The sequence below is a fragment of the Mercenaria mercenaria genome, chromosome 1 (assembly GCF_021730395.1).
Source record: "Mercenaria mercenaria strain notata chromosome 1, MADL_Memer_1, whole genome shotgun sequence".
Lineage (NCBI taxonomy): Eukaryota > Metazoa > Mollusca > Bivalvia > Venerida > Veneridae > Mercenaria > Mercenaria mercenaria.
Genome location: NC_069361.1, coordinates 88401445 through 88424265, shown reverse-complemented (window position 1 = coordinate 88424265; position 22821 = coordinate 88401445). Strand labels below are relative to the sequence as shown.

The window sequence follows — 22821 nt, the reverse complement described above, 5'->3', positions numbered from 1 at the left end:
ATTGTTATGTTTCAGATTTATTTTCCACGAATATTTGAATTTAGAACAAAATTATTTCGTCAAAAATATGTCGGTCGTAATTGTTTATTTTGCAAACAGTGTCACCGTCGTCACCGAATTTTGTTGAATTTTTCTTGAAATCCTTGGAAGTGCATTATTTCCTGTGTATATGTACATTACATTAAATTCACGTAGTTTTATTTTCTATCTGTATTGCTGTGACATGATACCTACCTACTTAAAATGGGACAATTTGATCAGTAAGTAACCCTGACCCAGTTTAAGAATGGGGTCACTATATCGGATTTGTTTACGGAATAAAGTACATTTTTTCATTTTTTTTTCACATTAGCTTGATTATATTTTCAGTATCGTAATTCTTTAGCTACTGTTATAAGAATGGTGTTTTTAACAGAATTTGAATTATTGTGACAGTGGCTTGGACTAAGTGTCTGCAGGTAATCGTAAATTAACTTACACTTTTTTATATTGCTTCAAATTCAATTAAGTTATGGCATACTTGCAGGGAACCAGTAGCCGGACAAATTTTCATATTTCGGCTCCATTATTTTCTCAGACAATATTTGACATAATTGAAGCCCACACTGCACAAACTTCATCTCCTTCTGATATCGTTTATTTGTGACGTAAAATATCGGTTCCATTGGGTCTCAAAGGGGTCACAAAAGGAAGTTAGCCCTGTTAGGGAAACCACTAGCTGAACAAATACTTTGACGATGGTTTGCTGTTATTTTGATATAAAAAAAAGAAAAACTATTTTTACTCATGTCTTTATTATTAATCTCTCCGACAGTGCACATGAAAGATAATCTGACTTTCAATAGCAGCGACGAGAGCAAAGAGAGCTTAACTCTCAAAACTTGAATTTCGTCTTGCACGAATTCTTGATAACTTAAATAAATATAGAATAAAATTAGTGCAAAAATCAACAGCCCTCCATTTTATATAACCATTACGGTTAACCGAGAAATTAAAAGTAACACATGTTATCAGTAGATAATCAATATGCAGTTTAATTATTTCTTCCCCACTTGATACCTCTACAAGTTAAAACAACTGCGCATGCGCAATGCTATTTTCATACCCCTGTTAAGACAGAAAGTTGTTTAGTAAACACAGTAGCCTTACTCATTTGACTTATCGGGATGACTTATTTTATTATCTGATATTTTATAGTTGTCATCCCTCTAAGCCTTACCGGTATCTGCATGTTACTGTTAGGAAAACGAAGACATTAAAAATCCAAAAAAGTCATAATATACTGGTCATTCTTACTTGGTTTAATAAATTAAACATTAATAATTATTCATGTAGAAACATCAAATGGGTTGAATTTAATTCATATTTTTAAATGAGACTTAAATCTTCGAAAATAGGATGTGACAGGTGCGAGGAGATATCTACCCTGACACCGGTTTCAATAAACAGCAGACTGCTGATGACACTATATTGCAGAAACAAAACACAAAATATACATTCGTAAAATGTCAGCGAGGCAAGTTTATGCTTTAATGTCAACATTAATTCACTACCAGAGAAGTAATCATTACAGATACTTTGTACATGTACCAGAAAACGTTCTTAACAGATTTCATTGGGGATTTCCTAACAGAAATATGCAGAATAAGTTTGGACGTGACGGAGACAGCGACAGTCAAAAGTTATCACGCTGTCCTGAAACGTCTTATTATTTTGACTATAAACACAGGTGATGTATCATCATAAAACCTAACATTATACAGACTTGTGAAACAGTAGATTGTTGTAGACATGAAGAACAAGCATCCAAATGATTCAGATGAAACAGTTGCATGAAAAACACCCAAATAAAGCTGTTATTACATGTGTCCAGAAACTGGTCCAGTCCAGATACTGGTTCCTAACCAGTAAACTAGTTTGTTTACCTAAGCAGGTCAAACTGCAACATCTGCACACTGACTCTAGTGATCGAGAAACTGATAACGTTATGCAAAGTTCTTAGCACATGGTTAATTTTGAATTTCATGATAAATTTTTTTTATAAAAATGAATTTTATTGACTTAAAAATGTAAGAATTTTTTAACAAAGTTCATAAAATCATACCTTAAGTAGAAAGTTTGAATTCACAAAAACTTCAATAAAAATGATTTTTAGCTCATCTGATTTTTTGAAAAAAAAATGATGAGTTATTGTCATCACTTGATCGGTGTCGGCGTCGGTGTTGCCTGGTTAAGTTTTATGTTTAGGTCAGCTTTTCTCCTAAACTATCAAAGGTATTGCTTTGAAACTTGGAACACGTGTTCATCGTCAATGGCTGACCCTGTACAGCAAGTAACATAACTCTATCTTGCTTTTTGCAAGAATTATGGCCCCTTTTGGACTTAGAAAATATCAGATTTCTTGGTTAAGTTTTATGTTTAGGTCAACTTTTCTCCTAAACTATCAAAGCTATTGCTTTGAAACTTGCAACACTTGTTCACCATCATAAGCTGACCCTGTACATCAAGAAACGTAACTCCATCCTGATTTTTTCAAGAATTATGGCCCCTTTTGGACTTAGAAAATATCAGATTTCTTGGTTAAGTTTTATGTTTAGGTCAGCTTTTCTCATAAACTATCAAAGATATTTCTTTAAAACTTGCAACACTTGTTCACCATCATAAGCTGACCATGTACAGCAAGAAACATAACTCTATCCTGCTTTTTGCAAGAATTATGGCCCCTTTTGGACTTAGAAAATATCAGATTTATTGGTTAAGTTTTATGTTTAGGTCAGCTTTTCTCCTAAACTATTCAAGCTATTGCTTTGAAACTTGCAACAGTTGTTCACCATCATAAGCTGACTCTGTACATCAAGAAACATAACTCCATCCTGCTTTTTTGCAAGAATTATGGCCCTTTTTGGACTTAGAAAATCATGGGTAGGACAATTTTTCTATTATACAAAAAAAATCAGATGAGCGTTAGCACCCGCTTGTGGGTGCTCTTGTTATACACCCGTTTGAAAAATGGGACGTATTATGGGAACACCACTGGCGGGCAGGCGGCATCCACAGACTTTGTCTTGAGCATATCTTCTTCATGCATGGAGAGATTTTGATGAAACTTGGCACAATTGTTCACCATCATGAGACGGAGTGTCATGCGCAAGAACCAGGTCCCTAGATCTAAGGTCAAGGTCACACTTAGAAGTCAAAGGTCAAATTCAAGAATGACTTTGTCTGAAGCATATCTTCTTCATGCACGGAGGGATTTTGATGTAACTTGGCACAATTGTTCACCATCATGAGACGGAGTGTCATGCGCAAGAACCAGGTCCCTAGGTCTAAGGTCAAGGTCAGAAGTCAAAGGAAACAAGAATGAAAACTTTGTCCGGAGCGTTTCTTCTTCATGCATGGAGGGATTTTGATATAACTTGGCACAAATGTTCACCACCATGAGACGGAGTGTCGTGCGCAAGAACCAGGTCCCTAGGTCTAAGGTCAAGGTCACACTTAGAGGTCAAATGTCAAATTCAGGAATGACTTTGGAGCATATCTTCTTCATGCATGGAGGGATTTTGATGTAACTTGGCACAATTGTTCACAATCATGAGACAGAGTGTCATGCGCAAGAACCAGGTCCCTAGGTCTAAGGTCAAGGTCACACTTAGAGGTCAAAGGATACAAGAATGAAAACTTTGTCCGTAGCATTTCTTCTTCATGCATGGAGGGATTTTGATATAACTTGGCACAAATGTTCACCACCATGAGACGGAGTGTCACGCGCAAGAACCAGGTCCCTAGATCTAAGGTCAAGGTCACACTTAGAGGTCAAAGGATACAAGAATGAAAACTTTGTCCTGAGCATTTCTTCTTCATGCATGGAGGGATTTTGATGTAACAGTTAAACTTGGCCCAATTGTACACCATCATGAGACGGAGTGTCATGTGCAGGTCTTTTCTTTAGAATTACTTCCCTTTGTTGTAACTATATTTAGCTTATATTATAACTTTTTCATTACTAGTCGTAGGGAAAAATCGAGACCACTTTTCTGTAGTACAACATGCATGCTACATTCAATTTTGAGGTGTATTCTTACCAATCCCTACCTGGTAAGGATTTTTGTGTGAACTTACAAATTTTTTTTTTGATTTTTTTTAGCTCACCTGTCAAGTAGTGACAGGGTGAACTTTTGTGATCGCCCTTTGTCTGTCCGTCCACAATTTCTTGTGAACACTATAGAGACCACATTTTGCAAGCAATTTTGATCAAACTTGTACAAAACTTGTATTGGCATGATATTTCAATTCCTTTCGAAAACCGGCCAGATCCCATCATGGGTTCTAGAGTTATTGCCCTTTAAAGGGCCAGAATTTGCTATTTTTGTGCGTCAACAATTTCTTGTCTGCACGATAGTGGTTTCATTTATGATTTTATTATGCCCTCCTTCGAAGAAGGAGGGGTATATTGTTTTGCAGATGCAGACATCCCAACTCTCCCGATCCGATCGGGTTTCTCCCGATTCTGGTTGTAAAACCCGATCACCCCGATCAGAAGTCTCAATCTCCCGATTAAAACAAAACAAAACAACATAAACACACAAAAATTATGAAATAATCCGCTTCTTTGCGCCTATCTCATACTGTATCACTACTGACGAGTCTGTAAACAACAGCTTTCGGATATTTTCGCACCTTATACTACCCGTGCTGATATTGTTTATTACACGATTTAACAAAGCCAGGTGTTGATTAATGTGTCACAGTTGAAATTAAAATCCAGACATTAGATATCTAATTAAATTCAATCACATTTAGATTAGAAATTATACTGGCTTTAGCTTTTTCTGTAACTTTTTGAAATCGAAAGTAGATGGTCGCCGAGTCAACCTGCTAGGTTTTAAAAAACATTTCTCTTAAAATCATTTTGATAAGAGGAAATGTCATGGTAAATTTTAATATCACTTACTATCAAATGCTGTTAAACTGTCTTTGCATCATAACAATTTGTCAAACACATCCTTTTAACTGGAGATTTAGGCAAATCTACGAAAGTGTAACAATACCCGGACATTCAATTTTGGATAACAGGATAAAGTATTTGAGCCAGGGGTTTTAAATACTGGTTGACAGGGATGAGAATCAAACAGTAAATTTTCTATTGCTTGAACTTTTATTCTTTTAGCTATATACATTTTGTTTTTACAGTTCTAACAGCTGTACTGTTTGTCATGTAAAATTCACTTGGGGAGTCTTCTTTCCAACAAAAGAAATAAAAGTGCAGGTTTAATTCTCAGTGGTGTTTTGAATTTAGACATAGTGCTTAAAGTGCCATAACTATTTAATTTTGCACAGAAGGCTTCATGTATGATTGTTCCAAAACATTAAAAATGCATGAATAATAAGATATAGACAAGTGAATTTTTTTAAGACTAGTGATTTTATAAGGGCAAATAAGTTTATATTATCATTAGATTTGTTAAAAGCTTCGTTATCATGAACATTATTACCACGGTATAAAATCTCCCACTTGAACACCTCAATCTCCCACTTTGGAAAGCAAAAACTCCCACTTGGCACTCAGAAAAAGTTGGGATGTCTGCAGATGTCGGTCGGTAGGTAGGTCGGTCTTTCGGAATGTAGACCAATCGGTTTCAGGATGATAACTCAAGAATGCTTGGGCCTAGGATCATGAAAGTTGATAGGGCGGTTGGTCATCAGCAGCAGATGACCCCTATTAATTTTGAGGTCTGTATGTCAAAGGTCAAGGTCACAGTGACCCTGAATAGTTATACGGTTTCCGGATGATAGCTCGATAACACTTGGGCTTAGGATCATGAAAGTTAATAGGGAGGTTGGTCATGACCAGCAGATGACCCCTATTGATTTTGAGGTCAGTATGTTAAAGGTCAAGGTCACAGTGAGTTTTTCAAGTGGTGTCCCAGAGGCCCCCTGACCTGTAGAATTTGGTGTCCTTCACCAATACAAGGGATCCCTCCAGTTTGAAAGAATGAAAATGGACTCAACCAAAACTGCTAAATCTTAAATCTTATTTATTTCTATTCTTGTTTCAAATTAAATTCAGCAACAGTCTATATGCTCAGGGCTCTCGCGACTGGGCGACTTGAGCGAAATAGGCGCTCTAGAACTTCAAACTTCGCTCAGATCTAACCTCAAAGCGAAATGCAAGTCGCCCGATTTTCTTTGATTTCCGCACTCGCTAATTACTGCTACCCAGACTGTTGACAATTTGCACCGTGTCATATAATGAGTGTCGAATACACAAACACACGCCGGCAGCATAATTTAAGCTCCGCCTACCTCAGGTACTTGCGAGATTATCCCGAGAAGTGTGAAAGCGAATCAAATTATCCGATACACCAGAGTCTATTGTGTTAAGCCAATCAGCGCCGCGCTTACGTCTTTGACACTTCGCGTTAATTGTCAACAGGTTCGAGTGCAAAAAAAAAACTAATGTTTTATTTAAGAAACTGCTGATTAACCATGCGATTAATTGGAATATGGTACACAATTATTTGTTATCTATGATAAAAGAACGACATGTAATGTATTAACTACGTTAAATTGACTTCCATCGATGAATTTATTTGAATATGTATTTCTAGATTACTGTACACATTTTACTTTCAGTTTTATATTTCGAGTGAGATACTGACATTCTCGGTGAATGACTCGGTGCAAAGAGCTATAAAAAATAAATACACTTCTACTTCTTTGCTGGTGTTAATAATAAACACTTCATACATGTACAAGATATAACCAAAATTCGGCGGGTTACATTTATAGCATAGGCTTGAATTTTGAAAACGACTTTTTTCAGAATTTTGTAACAAAACGATAACCACTGTATTGGAAATGATCTAACTAAGAAAATGAATGGTCACATCAATGTTTTTTATCAAGAAACAAGAAAATTACAGCCACCTTTCGAATCACTCAACATCATTGCGGTAGAAAAAGTCTTCCCACTTCTCCCTAAAGTCTCCCCACTTCTCCCTAAATCAGCTTGAGGGAGAAGTGACTTCTCCCAAAAATTTGGACCTAGCTAGACCCCTGATGCTAAATTATGTAACAGCTGATATAGGTTGTTGCTGAATTTAAATTGAAGCAAGAAAAGAAATAAATACAATTTAAGATATAGAAGTTATTGTTAGATGTAAACAACATCCGTTTCATATTTATTTGATCGATTGTTCTGTTAGAATTAAGAAATCTTTGAATGTAACTTGGTATTTAATGTGGCTGTGACATTGTCATTGAAAATAGGTATCTTGGTGGAACACCCAGCTTTGAATAATGGGTGTCCCTTGCTAGAGATCCAGGGACACTGTTGTCCGGGCCTGTATACATAAACAACTTCTTGTGAACCGCTTGATGGATCTTCATCAGACTTGGTCTTTAGGTTCATTGTATGTCTTTCCACTTTCGTTCAAATGGGAGCACTATGCCTCTTTTGGGGCCCACTGAAGCTATAAAGAGAAAAAACTTTAAACAACTTCTCATTAATGGCCTGCTTTTCATCAAACTTTATCAGTGGAAACATTGTAATGTCTTTAAGTGGTGGCTGTTTGCCCCTTTTTGGGACCACAAGAGGTTAACAAAGAGAAACCTTTAAATAACTTCTTCTCATTCATGAACTGCTTGATGGATATTCATCAAACTTGGTTTGTAGCATAATTAGAAGGCACTTTGTTTTTTAAATGGGGCACTTTGGCATGTTTTGCAGTTTTTACAAAATTTTGCCCCTTTTATGACTTTGCAAGTTTTGGTTACCGGTAAGTATTTGTATGTAGGGTGGTATCTCAGTTCACACTGATGGTAATAGTTTGAAACTTCACACAGTTATCCACTGTGATGACCTGACATGCATTGTACAGATTCCATAACATTGTTTTGCATTTTTAAAAATTCTTGTCAATTTTTAGATTGACTAAACAAAGTATCTGGAGAGCTGTCCTACTCACGTTGACGTCCTTCTGCGTCTACACCTTGGTTAAAGATTTGATGGACTTTCTCTTTTTTCTCTTATCTCTGTAATTACTTGATGGATTTGCTTCAGACTTTAAATAGGTATTCCTCATCATCACCCACATCATCTGGCGTAAGGGCCGTAATAATTTTTTAATTATCCCCCCTTTTTACTTAGAATTTCAGGTTAAAATTTTGGTGCACTTTCACTCTATCTCAGTTATTACTAAATTACTAAATGGATTTGAAGGGGCCTCCGTGGCCGAGTGGTTAAGGTCGCTGACTTCAAATCACTTGCCCCTCATCGATGTGGGTTCAAGCCTCACTCGGGGCGTTGAATTCTTCATGTGAGGAAGCCATCCAGCTGGCTTATGGAAGGTCGGTGGTTCTACCCAGGTGCCCGCTCCTGCAAGATGTACGGAGGGGCACCTGGGGTCTTCCTCCACCTTTAAAAGCTGGAAGGTCACCATATGACCTATCATGTGTTGGTGCGATGTTAAATAAAAAAAAAAGATGGATTTGATTCAAACTTTAAAACTTCAAAATTAGTTGTTTCACATCATCTCCCACATTATATGACACAAGATCCATGAATCTAGCACCAATTTTTCATGAATTATGCCCCTTTTTACTTAGAATTTTAGGTTAATTTTGATGCATTTTCACTGTATCTCTGTTATTACAGAAGGGATTTGATTAAAACTTAAAACAGTTGTTAGACATATCACCCACATCATATGACACAAGGGTCATAACTTTGGCACCAACTTTTCCTGAATTATACCTTCTTTTTACATAAAATCTCAGTTTTGATGCACTTTCACTCTATATCTGTTTAAAATATTACCAAATGGATTTGATTCAAACTTAAAAATAAACTGAAACTGAATAATTTGATTGAATGCCTGTTTCTATACAATGACATATTCAATTGAGTTGTACATAATAATAATGACAATAATAATAATAATAATGATGATGATAATAACTTTATTTAAACAAACAGTCATGACTGCATCCCGTCCCCTGAGGTCATTTTTAGCTGGACTATACGAAGTATATGGAGAGCTATCCTAATCAACCCGGTGTCGGCATCCTTCCACGTCCCCACCTTGGTTAAAGTTTTTTTTACACTGTCCCTTTTTTGCTCACCTGTCACATAGTGACAAGGTGAGCTTTTGTGATCGCGCAGCGTCCGTGCGTAAACTTTTGCTTGTGACCACTCTAGAGGTCACATTTTTCATGGGATATTTATGAAAGTTGGTCAGAATGTTCACCTTGATGATATCTAGGCCATGTTCAAAACTGGGTCACATGCGGTCAAAAACAAGGTCAGTAGGTCTAAAAATAGAAAAACCTTGTGACCTCTCTAGAGGCCATATTCAATGGATCTTCATGAAAATTAGTGAGAATGTTCACCTTGATAATATCTAGGTCAAGTTCAAAACTGGGTCCACTGCGGTCAAAAACTAGGTCAGTAGGTCAAATAATAGAAAATCCTTGTGACCTCTCTAGAGGTCATATTTTTCATGGGATCTGCATGAAAATTGGTCAGAATGTTCATCTTGATGATATCTAGGTAATGTTTGAAACTGGGTCACGTCCGGTCCAAAACTAGGTCAGTAGGTCAAATAAAAGAAAATCCTTGTGACCTCTCTAGAGGCCGTATTTTTCATGGGATCTGCATGAAAATTGATCAGAATGTTCATCTTGATGATATCTAGGCCAAGTTCGAAACTGGGTCAACTGCGTCAAAAACTGGGTCAGTAGGTCAAATAAAAGAAAATCCTTGTGACCTCTCTAGAGGTCATATTTTTCATGGGATCTGCATGAAAATTGGTCAGAATGTTCATCTTGATGATATCTAGGTCAAGTTTGAAACTGGGTCACGTCCAGTCCAAAACTAGGTCAGTAGGTCAAATAATAGAAAAACCTTGTGACCTCTCTAGAGGTCATTTTTTTCATGGGATCTGCATGAAAATTAGTCAGAAGGTTCATCTTGATAATGTCTAGGTCAAGTTTGAAACTGGGCCACATGCGGTCCAAAACTAGGTCAGTAGGTCAGATAATAGAAAAACCTTTTGACCACTCTCGAGGCCATATTTTTCAAGAGATCTGTATGAAAGTTGGTCTGAATGTTCATCTTGATGATATCTAGGTCAAGGTTAAAACCGGGTCAACTGCGGTCCAAAACTAGGTCGCCAGGTCTAAACATAGAAAAACCTTTTGACCTCTCTAGAGGCCATATTTTTCGATGGATCTTCATGAAAATTGGTGAGAATGTTCACCTTGATGATATCTAGGTCAAGTTCGAAACTGGGTCACATGTGTTCAAAAAGTAGGTCAGTAGGTCTAAAAATAGAAAAACCTTGTGACCTCTTTAAAGGCCATATTTTTCATGAGATCTTCATGAAAATTGGTGAGAATGTTCACCTTGATGATATCTAGGTCAGGTGCAAAACTGGATCACATGCCTTTAAAAACTAGGTCATTATGTATAATAATAGCAAAACTTTGTGACCTCTCTAGAGGCCATAGTTTTCAATGGATCTTCATAAAAATTGGTCAGAATTTTTAGCTTGATGATATTTAGGTCAAGTTGAGAACTAGGTCACATGAGCTCAAAAACTAGGTCACTATGTCAAATGATAAAAAAAACGATGTCATACTCAGTTCATGTGGGGACAGGTGAGCGATTCAGGACCATCATGGTCCTCTTGTTTCTCCTTATCTCTGTAATTACTTGATGGATTTGTTTCAAACTTAAAATAGTTATTCCTTATCATCACCTACACCCTATGGCACAAGAGCCATAACTCACACACCAATATTTTATGAATTATCCCCCCTTTTTACTTAGAATTTCCTGTTAAAGTTTTGATGCACTTTCACTCCATCTTAGTTATTACTAAATGGATTTGATTCAAACTGAAAGTATTGTTCCACATCATCCCCCACATCATATGAAATAGGGTCTATAACTCTGGTACCAATATTTAATGAATTATCCCCCACTTTTACTTAGAATTTCAGTTTAAAGTTTTGATGCACTTTCACTCTATCTCAGTTATTACTAAATGGATTTGATTCAAACTTAAAATAGTTGTTCAACATCATCACCAACATCATATGACACAAGTTGCATAACTCTGGCACCAATTTTTCATGAATTATGCCCCCTTTTACTTAGAATTTAAGGTTAATTTTAGTGCATTTTCACTATATCTTAGTAATTACTAAATGGATTTGATTCAAACTTGAAGTAGTTGTTCCACATCATATGACACAAGGTGTATAACTCATGCACCAATATTTTATGAATTATGCCCCCTTTTTGCTTAGAATTATACTTATTTAGTGTTTTGATACACTTTATCATTATCTCTCTTATAACTAAATATTTTTGACACAGACTCAATATCTTCATCCACCATTGGAGTCATTAAAAACTCCAGTGACAGCTCCAGCTTCCACAGTTGTGCCCAGTTTCACTGTCCAGCATCGAAATAGTCAAGCGCGCTGTCTCCTGTGACAGCTCTTGTTATAATTGTAGCACATCATATGACACAACACAAAGGCCATAACTCTGGCACCAATATTTTTTCATGAATTAAGCCCCCTTTTTAGCTCACCTGTCACATAGTGACAAGGTGAGCTTTTGTGATCACGCAGCGTCCGTCGTCCGTCCGTCCGTAAACTTTTGCTTGTGACCACTCGAGAGGTCACATTTTTTGTGGGATCTTTATGAAAGTTGGTCAGAATGTTCATCTTGATGATATCTAGGTCAAGTTCGAAACTGGGTCACGTGCGGTCCAAAACTAGGTCAGTAGATCTAAAAATAGAAAAACCTTGTGACCTCTCTAGAGGCCAAATATGTCAATGGATCTTCATGAAAATTAGTCAGAATGTTCATCTTGATGATATCTAGGTCAAGTTCGAAAATGGGTCACGTGCCGTCAAAAACTAGGTCAGTAGGTCAAATAATAGAAAAACCTTGTGACCTCTCTAAAGGCCATATTTTTTATGGGATCTGTATGAAAATAGGTCTGAATGTTCATCTTGATGATATCTAGATCAAGTTCGAAACTGGGTCACGTGCGGTCAAAAACTAGGTCAGTAGGTCTAAATATAGAAAAACCTTGTGACCTCTCCAGAGGCCATATGTTTCATGAGATCTTCATGAAAATTGGTCAGAATGTTCCATCAAAAACTAGGTCAGTAGGTCAAATAATAGAAAAACCTTGTGACCTCTCTAGAGGCCAAATTTTTCATGGGATCTGTATGAAAGTTGGTCTGAATGTTCATCTTGATGATATCTAGGTCAAGTACGAAAGTGGGTCACGTGCCTTCAAAAACTAGGTCAGTAGGTCAAATAATAGAAAAACCTTGTGACCTCTCTAAAGGCCATATTTTTCATGGGATCTGTATGAAAATTGGTCTGAATGTTCATCTTGGTGATATCTAGGCCAAGTCTGAAACTGGGTCACGTGCCTTCAAAAACTAGGTCAGTGGGTCAAATAATAGAAAAACCTTGTGACCTCTCTAGAGGCCATATTTTTCATGGGATCTGTATGAAAGTTGGTCTGAATGTTCATCTTGATGATATCTAGGTCAAGTTCGAAACTGGGTCAACTGCGGTCAAAAACTAGGTCAGTAGGTCTAAATATAGAAAAACCTTGTGACCTCTCCAGAGGCCATATGTTTCATGAGATCTTCATGAAAATTGGTCAGAATGTTCACCTTGATGATATCTAGGTCAAGTTCAAAAGTGGGTCACGTGCCATCAAAAACTAGGTCAGTAGGTCAAATAATAGAAAAACCTTGTGACCTCTCTAGAGGCCAAATTTTTCATGGGATCTGTATGAAAGTTGGTCTGAATGTTCATCTTGATGATATCTAGGTCAAGTACGAAAGTGGGTCACGTGCCTTCAAAAACTAGGTCAGTAGGTCAAATAATAGAAAAACCTTGTGACCTCTCTAAAGGCCATATTTTTCATGGGATCTGTATGAAAATTGGTCTGAATGTTCATCTTGGTGATATCTAGGCCAAGTCTGAAACTGGGTCACGTGCCTTCAAAAACTAGGTCAGTGGGTCAAATAATAGAAAAACCTTGTGACCTCTCTAGAGGCCATATTTTTCATGGGATCTGTATGAAAGTTGGTCTGAATGTTCATCTTGATGATATCTAGGTCAAGTTCGAAACTGGGTCAACTGCGGTCAAAAACTAGGTCAGTAGATCTAAAAATAGAAAAACCTTGTGACCTCTCTAGAGGCCATACTTTTCAATGGATCTTCATGAAAATTGGTCAGAGTGTTCAGCTTGATGACATCTAGGTCAAGTTTGAAACTGGGTCACGTGCCATCGAAAACTAGGTCAGTAGGTCAAATAATAGAAAAACCTTGTGACCTCTCTAAAGGCCATATTTTTCATGGGATCTGTATGAAAGTTGGTCTGAATGTTCATCTTGATGATATCTAGGCCAAGTTTGAAACTGGGTCACGTGCCTTCAAAAACTAGGTCAGTAGGTCAAATAATAAAAAAACCTTTTGACCTCTCTAGAGGCCATATTTTTCATAGGAACTGTATGAAAGTTGGTCTGAATATTCATCTTGATGATATCTAGGTCAAGTTCGAAACTTGGTCAACTGCGGTCAAAAACTAGGTCATTAGATCTAAAAATAGAAAAACTTTTTGACCACTCTAGAGGCCATATTTTTCAATGGATCTTCATGAAAATTTGTCTGAATGTTCACCTTGATGCATATCTAGATAAAGTTTGAAACTGGGTCACGTGTGGTCAAAACTAGGTCAGTAGGTATAAAAATAGAAAAACCTTGTGACCACACTAGAGGCCATACTCTTCATGAGATCTTCATTAAAATTGGTGAGAATGTTCACCTTGATAATATCTAGGTCAAATTCAAAACTGGGTCATGTGCCTTCAAAAACTAGGTCATTAGGTCAAATAATAGAAAAACCTTGTGACCTCTCTAGAAGCCATTTTTTCAATGGATCTTCATGAAAATTGGGTCATGTGGAGACAGGTGAGCGATTCAGGACCATCATGGTCCTCTTGTTTACTTTAGATTTTCAGGTTAATGTTGGTGCACTTTCTTTGATATTACTTAATGAATTTGATTCAAACTTAATAGTTCTTCTACTTCTTCATCCTCATCATATGACACTGTGACAAGGTCCATAATTCTGGCACAGATATTTAGTGACTTTTGTCCCCTTTTTACTTAGAATTTCAGTTTAATTTTAATGCTTTTTCACTATATCTCTGTTGTTACTAAATAGATTTTGTTCAAACTTAAAACAGTTGTTCCACATGGTCACCCACATCATATGACACAATGTTCATGATGCCGGCAGCAAAATGCAATGAGTTATGCCCCCTTTTGACTAGAATTTCAGGTTCAAGTTCGGGATACACTTCTGGAGTAATTAAATACTCCAGTGACAGCTCCAGCTTCTTCAGATTTGCCCAGTTTCACTATCCAGCATTGAAATGGTCGAGCGCGCTGTCTCCTGTGACAGCTCTTGTTATTTTTGTTATTTTACTTTCGTTATCATTCATTTAACTTTCTTTAGTAACAGGGCTTTTGAATAGTCAGGTGGTGCTGTCCTTAGACAGCTCTTTTTGTGGTAAGAAGGTCAAAGTTGAGGGATGCTCTGAATGTGAAACTGTATACATTTTCCATATTGGTATATAGTTCTAGTCCTCCCTTGGGTTTTAAAACATTTACTGATTTCTGACCATATGAGTCATTTAGAACCAGTTTTCAAGATGAATTGAAGTCAGTGTTTCATGTTGATTCCAAAATTCATTCACCACTTAAATCTGTCACATTTATCAACAGTGGACAGTGATTTTTTTGGCCGTTGTTCACCTGTCCAAAAAGTATGTTTTTTTTCCCCTATTTCTGAAAAAAAAAAAAAAAACTCCATTTTTTTTTATACATATCCCAACCAACAAAACCCTTTCTAGATATACATGATATTGTAAACATATTTATGAAAAATATTGCTTTTATCACAACGCAATTTTTCCACTATTTTAGCGGTTATGGCACAATTTCCCCTCCTTACAGGCCTTGCCACCATTCCCCCAAAACTTAAAAAAAAACTGTGGTGGAAAATGGCATAGGAAATCCTGCAGTTCTTAAGCTTAGCTTTGGTAAGGATTGTTCATTAATGGTTTAGTGTTTGCAGGCTTTCATTGAGCACTTTAATGCTTTTTCCTTCCATCAAAGTAAAAAGATAAAGGTAGAATCTCTGGAATTTTTCTCTATGCAAAGTGTGTGTTATATATGAATCTTATATTGAAACTGCATCCTCATTTATGCTTTGACATGGAACCCTCTTACTGTTCATGCTCCATTTACTAAAGTAAGAGCTGCAAACAAAATCATCAAGAGTAACATTAGTTGAATAGAAGTTTTAGTCTGTATCAGCTGGTAGAATAAGCCTCAGTAAATTTTGCTCTGAAAAATTACAAATGACTGTGAAGGTCATGGATTGTTTTGACAAATGTTATTACTAGGTTAAATAATGTCTCCAAGTGCATATATGCAGTTTCCAGAGTTATTTCCCTTTAAAAAGAATGATGCTGAGAGAGATGAAAATGAATTAATTAATAATTATGTTGACTTCTCAGTGAAAGTGACAGTTCATATGTCAGTCAGAGCATTGCTCAAGACTAGTGTGAAGTTTTCTGGTTAAATTTTCCAGTTGTACACTGTACTTTACAAACTTATCATGCTGGGTTTGCAGAGTTATGGGACTTTGTTTTTTTTGATTCTGCCTTTACAACCAGTGCAGACCATGATCAGCCTGCATATCCATGCAGTGTGATCGTGACCTGCACTGTTCACCATTCAGTCAGTATCTTTTTGGTATGCACCCCTTTTAACAGTTAATGGTACAGACCAGATTGAAAGATGGACAAGTTCTAGAAATTTAGCAGGGTAAGGGTTAACCAGACAGTAGCAGACTCATGCTTGCCCTTGTCATTTAAAAGAACACTAGGTTTTACTTGGTTCTCTGTGGTCCTTCTGTAAAAACAAAATTCATTTGGTAGAATTTAAAGATATTTGGTAGCAGTGCCAGACACTGAGTAGCAAAATATTAGGTTCAGATAAAAAGTCAAAAGAACAACTGAAAAAATTGCACTGTTAAAAACTGCCCTACAAAAAGTGTCATCATATATTAAATCTGATGTCAAGGTAGCATTTCCTTGGACAAACTAGTCACTTGTTTTTTAGCTCATCTGATTTTTTGAAAAAAAAATGATGAGTTATTGTCATCACTTGAGCGGTTGTCGGCATCGGCGTCTGCGTCGGCGTTGCCTGGTTAAGTTTTATGTTTAGGTCAGCTTTTCTCCTAAACTATCAAAGCTATTGCTTTGAAACTTGGAATACTTGTTCACCATCATAAGCTGACCCTGTATAGCAAGAAACATAACTCCATCTTGCTTTTTGCAAGATTTATGGCCCCTTTTGGACTTAGAAAATATCAGATTTCTTGGTTAAGTTTTATGTTTAGGTCAGCTTTTCTCCTAAACTATCAAAGCTATTGCTTTGAAACTTGGAATACTTGTTCACCATCATAAGCTGACCCTGTACATCAAGAAACATAACTCCATCTTGCTTTTTGCAAGATTTATTGCCCCTTTTGGACTTAGAAAATCAGTTTTCTTGGTTAAGTTTTATGTTTAGGTCAGCTTTAATCCTAAACTATCAAAGCTATTGCTTTAAAACTTGCAACACTTGTTCACCATCATAAGTTGACCCTGTACAGCAAGAAACATAACTCCGTCCTGCCTTTTGCAAGATTTATGGCCCCTTTTGGACTTAGAAAATATCAGATTTCTTGGTTAAGTTTTATGTTTAGGTCAACTTTTTCTCTTAAACTATCAAAGCTATTGCTTTGAAACTTGCAACACTTGTTGACCATCATAAGCTGACCCTGTACAGCAAGCAACATAACTCCATCCTGCTTTTTGCAATAATTATTGCCCCTTTTGGACTTAGAAAATCATTTTCTTGGTTGAGTATTATGTTTAAGTCAACTTTTCTCATAAACTATTAAAGCTATTGCTTTAAAACTTGCAACAGTTTTTCACCATCATAAGTGGACACTGTACATCAAGAAACATAACTCTATCCTGCTTTTTGCAAGAATGATGGCCCTTTTTGGACTTAGAAAATCATGGGTAGGACAATATTTCTATTACACTAAAAAAAATCAGATGAGCGTCAGCACCCGCAAGGCGGTGCTCTTGTTTAAATTCCTCCCTATGCCTGTGAGCTTCGCTTTTAGCTAGACTATACAAAGTATTTGTAGAGCTCTCATACTTGACCTGGGTAGGTGTCTATATCCGCGTTGGCATCTGTTCTGCGTCCACACTTTGTTTAAAGTTTTGATTCACTTTCTCTTTATCTCAGAGTCTGTATTATTACACGATGGGTTCGCTTCCACATCATCATCCACATCATAAGATACAAGAGCCATAACTCTGGCACCAATATTTTATTAATTATCTTCTTATAGTTGTCCACATCATCACTCACATCATATGTCACAAGGGCTATAACTCTGGCACCGATTTTTCATGAGTTATGCCCCCATTTTATTTAGAATTTTATGTTATTTTGATACATTTTTACTATATCTCTGTTATTACAAAAGGGATTTGAACCAAAATTAAACTGATTTTTTAACATCACCACCCACATAATTTGAGACAAGGGCCATTTCTCTTGAACCAATATTTCATGAATTATGCCCCCTTTTCACTTAGAATTTCTGGTTGGTGCGCTTTTACTGTATCTTCATTATTATTTCATGAATTTGATTGAAGCTTTAAATGGTTCTTCCACATCATTCTCATCAAATGACACAAGGTCAATAGCTTATGCAAATACTAATAACTTAATAAGCTTTGATAATGTGGCAGCTGAGTCCAATAAGTCCAGGGGTGTTCAAAGATAATCCGTCACAAATCTATTGTCAAGCAATTATTGGATTTACCTGTATTGGAAAATAAACAGTGTTGATTGTATTGAGGTCAACTGCCACATTATCAAAGTTTATTAGTATGTCATGAACTATGTTCTGTTTTTATTAGTTCACCTGTCACGTAGTGACAAGGTGAGCTTCTGTGATTGCCCTTCTTCCATATCAGTCCGTCGGCTGTTTACAATTTCTTGTGAACACAATAGAGACCACATTTTGCAATGGATTTTAATCAAACTTGCACACAACTTATATTGGCATAATATCTCTGTTCCTTTCGAAAAACTGGCCAGATCCCATCATGGGTTCCAGAGTTATGGCCCCTTAAAGGGCCAAAATTTGCTATTTTGACTTGTGAACAACTTGCACACAACTTGTATTGGCATAATATCTCCGTTCCTTTCAAAAACTGGCCAGATCCCATCATGGGTTTCAGAGTTATAGCCCCTTCAAGGGCCAAAGTTTGCTATTTTGGCTTTTGCAGCCATAGAGAGACTTCATTTATGGTTTGATTTGATGCAAACTTGCAAAATATCTTTAGCAACAATAGATCTTAGATTCCATGACAAATCCTTTAAATCCAACCATAGGTCCTGGAGTTATGGCCACTGACTGACCCCTGAAAGAGTCGAAATTTGTTAATTTTTACCTTGTGAGCACAATAGAAGTGAGATTTTACATTCAATTTTAACCACACTTACACACAACTTAAGTCACAATAAGATCTTGGTTCCTTTCGAAAGACCAGCTAATTTTTATCATGGGTTCTAGAGTTACTGCTTCTGAAAGGGGCAAAAATTTCTATTCTAGCCCTTTCAGTCATATAGAATTGTCATTTATGCTTTGATTTGATACAAACTCACACACAATGTTTATCTTGATGATCTCTAGGTCAGGTTTGAACTGGGTTGTATGTGGTCAAAAACTAGGTCACCCAGTCAAATCAAAGGAAAAGCTTGTTAACACTCTTGAGGCCACATTTATGACCCTATCTTCATGAAACTTGGTCAGAATGTTTATCTTGATGATTCCTATGCTAAATTCAAAACTGGATCATGTGACCCTATCTTCATGAAACTTGATAAGAATGTTTGTCTTGATGATTCCTAGGCCAAGCTCGAAACTGGGTCATGTGGTGTCAAAAACTAGGTCACCACTCAAATCAAAGGAAAAGCTTGTTAACACTCTAGATGCCATATTTATGACCCTGTCTTCATGAAACTTGGTCAGAATGTTTATCTTGATGATTCCAAGGCCAAGTTAAACAAGTGAGCGATATAGGGTCATTATGACCCTCTTGTTTAGAATTTCAGTTTAATTTTGATACTTTTTCACTATATCTCTATTGTTACTGTTAGTAAATTGATTTAACTCGTACTTAAAATGGTTGTTCCACATCATTTCCCACATCATATGACACAATGTCCATAATGCTGGCACCAAAATATTATGAGTTATGCCTCCTTTTTACCTAGAATTACAGGTTCAAGTTGTTATGCATTTTTGCTCTATCTCAGTTATTACGAAATAAATTTGATTCAAACTTAAGATAGTTGTTCTATATTATTAGACACATGATATGACACATGGTGCATTACTCTTGCAGAAATTTTCCAGGAATTATATCTCTTTTATACTTATTTAATGTTTTGATGCACTTTACTTCTATCTCTGTTATAACTAAATACATTTGACACAGAATGAAACTATTGTCCAATATCTTTGTCCACGTCAGAGTAAGTAGGCACTCCATAGACAGTTTCAGCTTTCTCTAATGTGCCCAATTACACTATCCTGCATTGAAATAGTCGAGCCTGCTATTTTAAGTTTATGAAATCTGTTTTAGGTGTTCGGCAACAGACTTCCAACTTAGCAGTCTATGGCGAACTTGGAAGAGTTCCCATGATTGTTTTGAGAAAAATAAGCATACTTAAGTTTTGGTACAGAATTTTGAAAAACCCATATTCATTGATGTACAGGTTGTTCGATATAACGGATGCTCATGGAAATCATATAAACAAGTGGTCAGTTCAAGTAAAAGATCTTCTTGAGAGTTTAGGTTTGCATTTTTATGGAATAGTCAGGATATTACAAATATACAGTTAAATGCAGTTATTCAAAGAGTTCATGATCAATACTTACAACAGTGGTTTAGCGAAATTAGGAATTCTCCAAAATTAGAAACGTATTGTATGTTTAAATGTGATTTTAGTGTAGAAAGGTATCTTAGTCTGATATTGAATGAGAAACATAGAATAGCTTTTACTAGGTTAAGATGTTCAGCACATAAATTATTTATTGAAGAAGGAAGATATAGAAATATTGAAAGAAATAATAGAATATGCAGTAATTGTAATATGAATCAAATAGAAACAGAATATCACTTTCTTTTAGTGTGTCCTAAGTATAGAGAACTCAGATACGAATGTTTACCTAATTATTATTGTGCATGGCCTAATATTAATAAATTCAAAAGTCTTATGAATACAACGCGTGTTCAGCTAGTGAACAAAACAGCTAAGTTTATCTACTTAGCACTATCAAACGTGAATCATTAATTAATTAGTATAGATACTATCTATAAAATATTGTAAATAACGTTGTAAATGATTACAGTAGGCAGTATACTAGTGTGTTTGTTTGTCTGTTAAAATATGTGTTTCTTAGTCTCAGTGTGAATGGAATTAACTATTACTGTATGTCAATTTTATATATGTCTCTCACACATTTGTACTAACATACTTTTCTCATATTTTGTATATATAACCGCCATTGTAGTATGGCGATAGACATTGTAAAATGTTTGAGCCAATAAAAATCTTGAATCTTGAATCTTGCTTGCTATCTCCTTGACAGCTCTTGTCTTATGTAAATGTTAAGTTTGGACAAACTGTAAAGATACATGTACTTAAAATGAGCACAGGTCATTTCATGCTGCACCAGCAGTCCTGAATCTACAGTTCATTTAAATGGGTCAACCGTGTTGTTGCACTGATAAAATAGACCGACCCGGTTTATAGGTTGGTCAGGGCTACGGATATGTATAGTATTTTGCCATCACAATATTTCTATAAAATGCCTCTTCCCCTTCCGTTTGGATCCATCCATCCATGTTTATAAACATGTTTGTTTATTTTATGGACTGTAGTGGTAAATCCAGGGACATCTCAATGGTAAGAAAAAAACAATAACATTTAAATGACAGCTGTAACAGAGTCAGGTTGATGTACCTTTACAGAAATCAATGCTAAAGCTGATGTATTGTTTAAAAAGCTAATCTTATCATTACTCTTAGAAGGTAATTTTATATTTTTGTTTTGCACTGATAAATGGTCATTTCTGTTTCAGATTTAAAATCAATAAAAGTTGCAGGGATTTGAAGCAGTACAAAGTAAAAGGGACTAAAATCTATTAGCAGTAACTACCAGTAGTTAATCATACGAAAAACGTGAAGTTATGGAAAACAATTCTCATTCCGACCTACAATGCAAGAAAAGAAAGTATGGACCGAAAAAAGGCTTCTTGTCACGTATCAGTGTTGATTCGGATTCTGTATCCTGTTCTTCAGCTGATCAACACAGCCACACTGCAAACAGACTGTCCTATTCATTGAATGGAGATAATCATTCAGAAAAAGGAGTTAACCAATCTGCCAGAAATTCTGAACTTCCTTTTAATCAGTCTTCAAGAATGCATTCTGCAGATGGACAGAAATATTCCTTAAATGTTAGTAACCAGTTTGCAAGAAGACAGTCTGCAGATGGAAATAAAACGTTTATGACAAACGGAGATGACAAGTCTGTAAAATTTAAATTGTTGAACAGTCATCCTGCAAAAACACAAAATTCTGCTTTAGGAAGTCAGTATATAGACAGTAATGACCAGGGATCAAAGATCTCTGCTTTAGTTAGTCGAAGTTTTTCAACGGGGAGTGAGATTATTGATGGACAAAGTAAGTCATTGAAACAGCAAAGTTCTGAAAGCATCTCTACAATGTCTCTACCTGAGGACCTGCGTTTAAGTTTCTCAGAGATAGAGGAAGGGTCATTGCAGCTTGATGACCTTGACCTTACATACTCTCCAGCATCAGGAGGTAACAATTCTTCAGGTAACTTGTGTAATATGGATCAAGAGAAATGTTTTGATCAGGACGGAGACCTGCAGAGGTTTGCTGCAATTATTTCATCAACGTCTGAACAGCAAGCATCAGACAAGGAAATAACAGAGATGACAAAGTTGTCAGAGGAATTCATGACAAAGGAAGATCAGTCATCAGGAAAAGAGCAGAATAACGTTGTTGTTAAGTCGGAGAGTAGTAACAGTAATGCTAATATTACGTGGGATGATATTGTACAGTGGGGAGTAAATGCTCAACAGGTAAGAGTGTCTTATTCCTACTTCTGTGACTTATAGTTAATATTGTAAATAGTAATACAGTTATAATGACTGAAGACTTGTTACTGAAGTAAGTTTTATGCACCAGCCATTACAAATGGGGGACGACAACCCAACACATTCATTTCCCATACCTCTTCCTTAAAAGTCAAGGCCACATTTAGAGGTAAAAGATTTAAAAGTCATTTTCCTGTCCTCAGTATGCATGGATTATACAAATATCTTGGCAAAGTCATCAAAACAAGATGATATTATGTCATATTAAAGACACATATAGTAGTTGCAACTTGACCGCGATGGTTGACCTTCAGCTGATTATTCATATCGAATATTTCATTGTAGAAATAAAGGTTGATGGGGGTAGCAATGTATATTTATATGGACTATGTTTGCATAAGGTGCAGTATCAAAGTATGTGTACTTGCATTTGATC

At 36.2% G+C, this 22821-nt stretch overlaps 1 protein-coding gene across 2 annotated transcripts in view; it reads left to right on the top strand.

The window, feature by feature from the left end:
* The first annotated feature begins 54 nt into the window (after positions 1-54).
* The window catches only part of LOC123531312 (uncharacterized), a 61483-nt gene continuing 38716 nt past the window's right edge, over positions 55-22821 (top strand). The window contains exons 1-2 of one of the 2 annotated variants that reach the window (XM_045312163.2): positions 55-260; positions 21342-22370. In XM_045312163.2, the coding sequence (XP_045168098.2) occupies positions 21450-22370 (921 nt within the window). In that variant the 5' untranslated portion in view covers positions 55-260; positions 21342-21449. Of the gene's footprint in view, positions 261-285; positions 459-21341; positions 22371-22821 lie in introns of those variants that run through there. The other variant, XM_045312170.2, reaches the window with a different exon arrangement.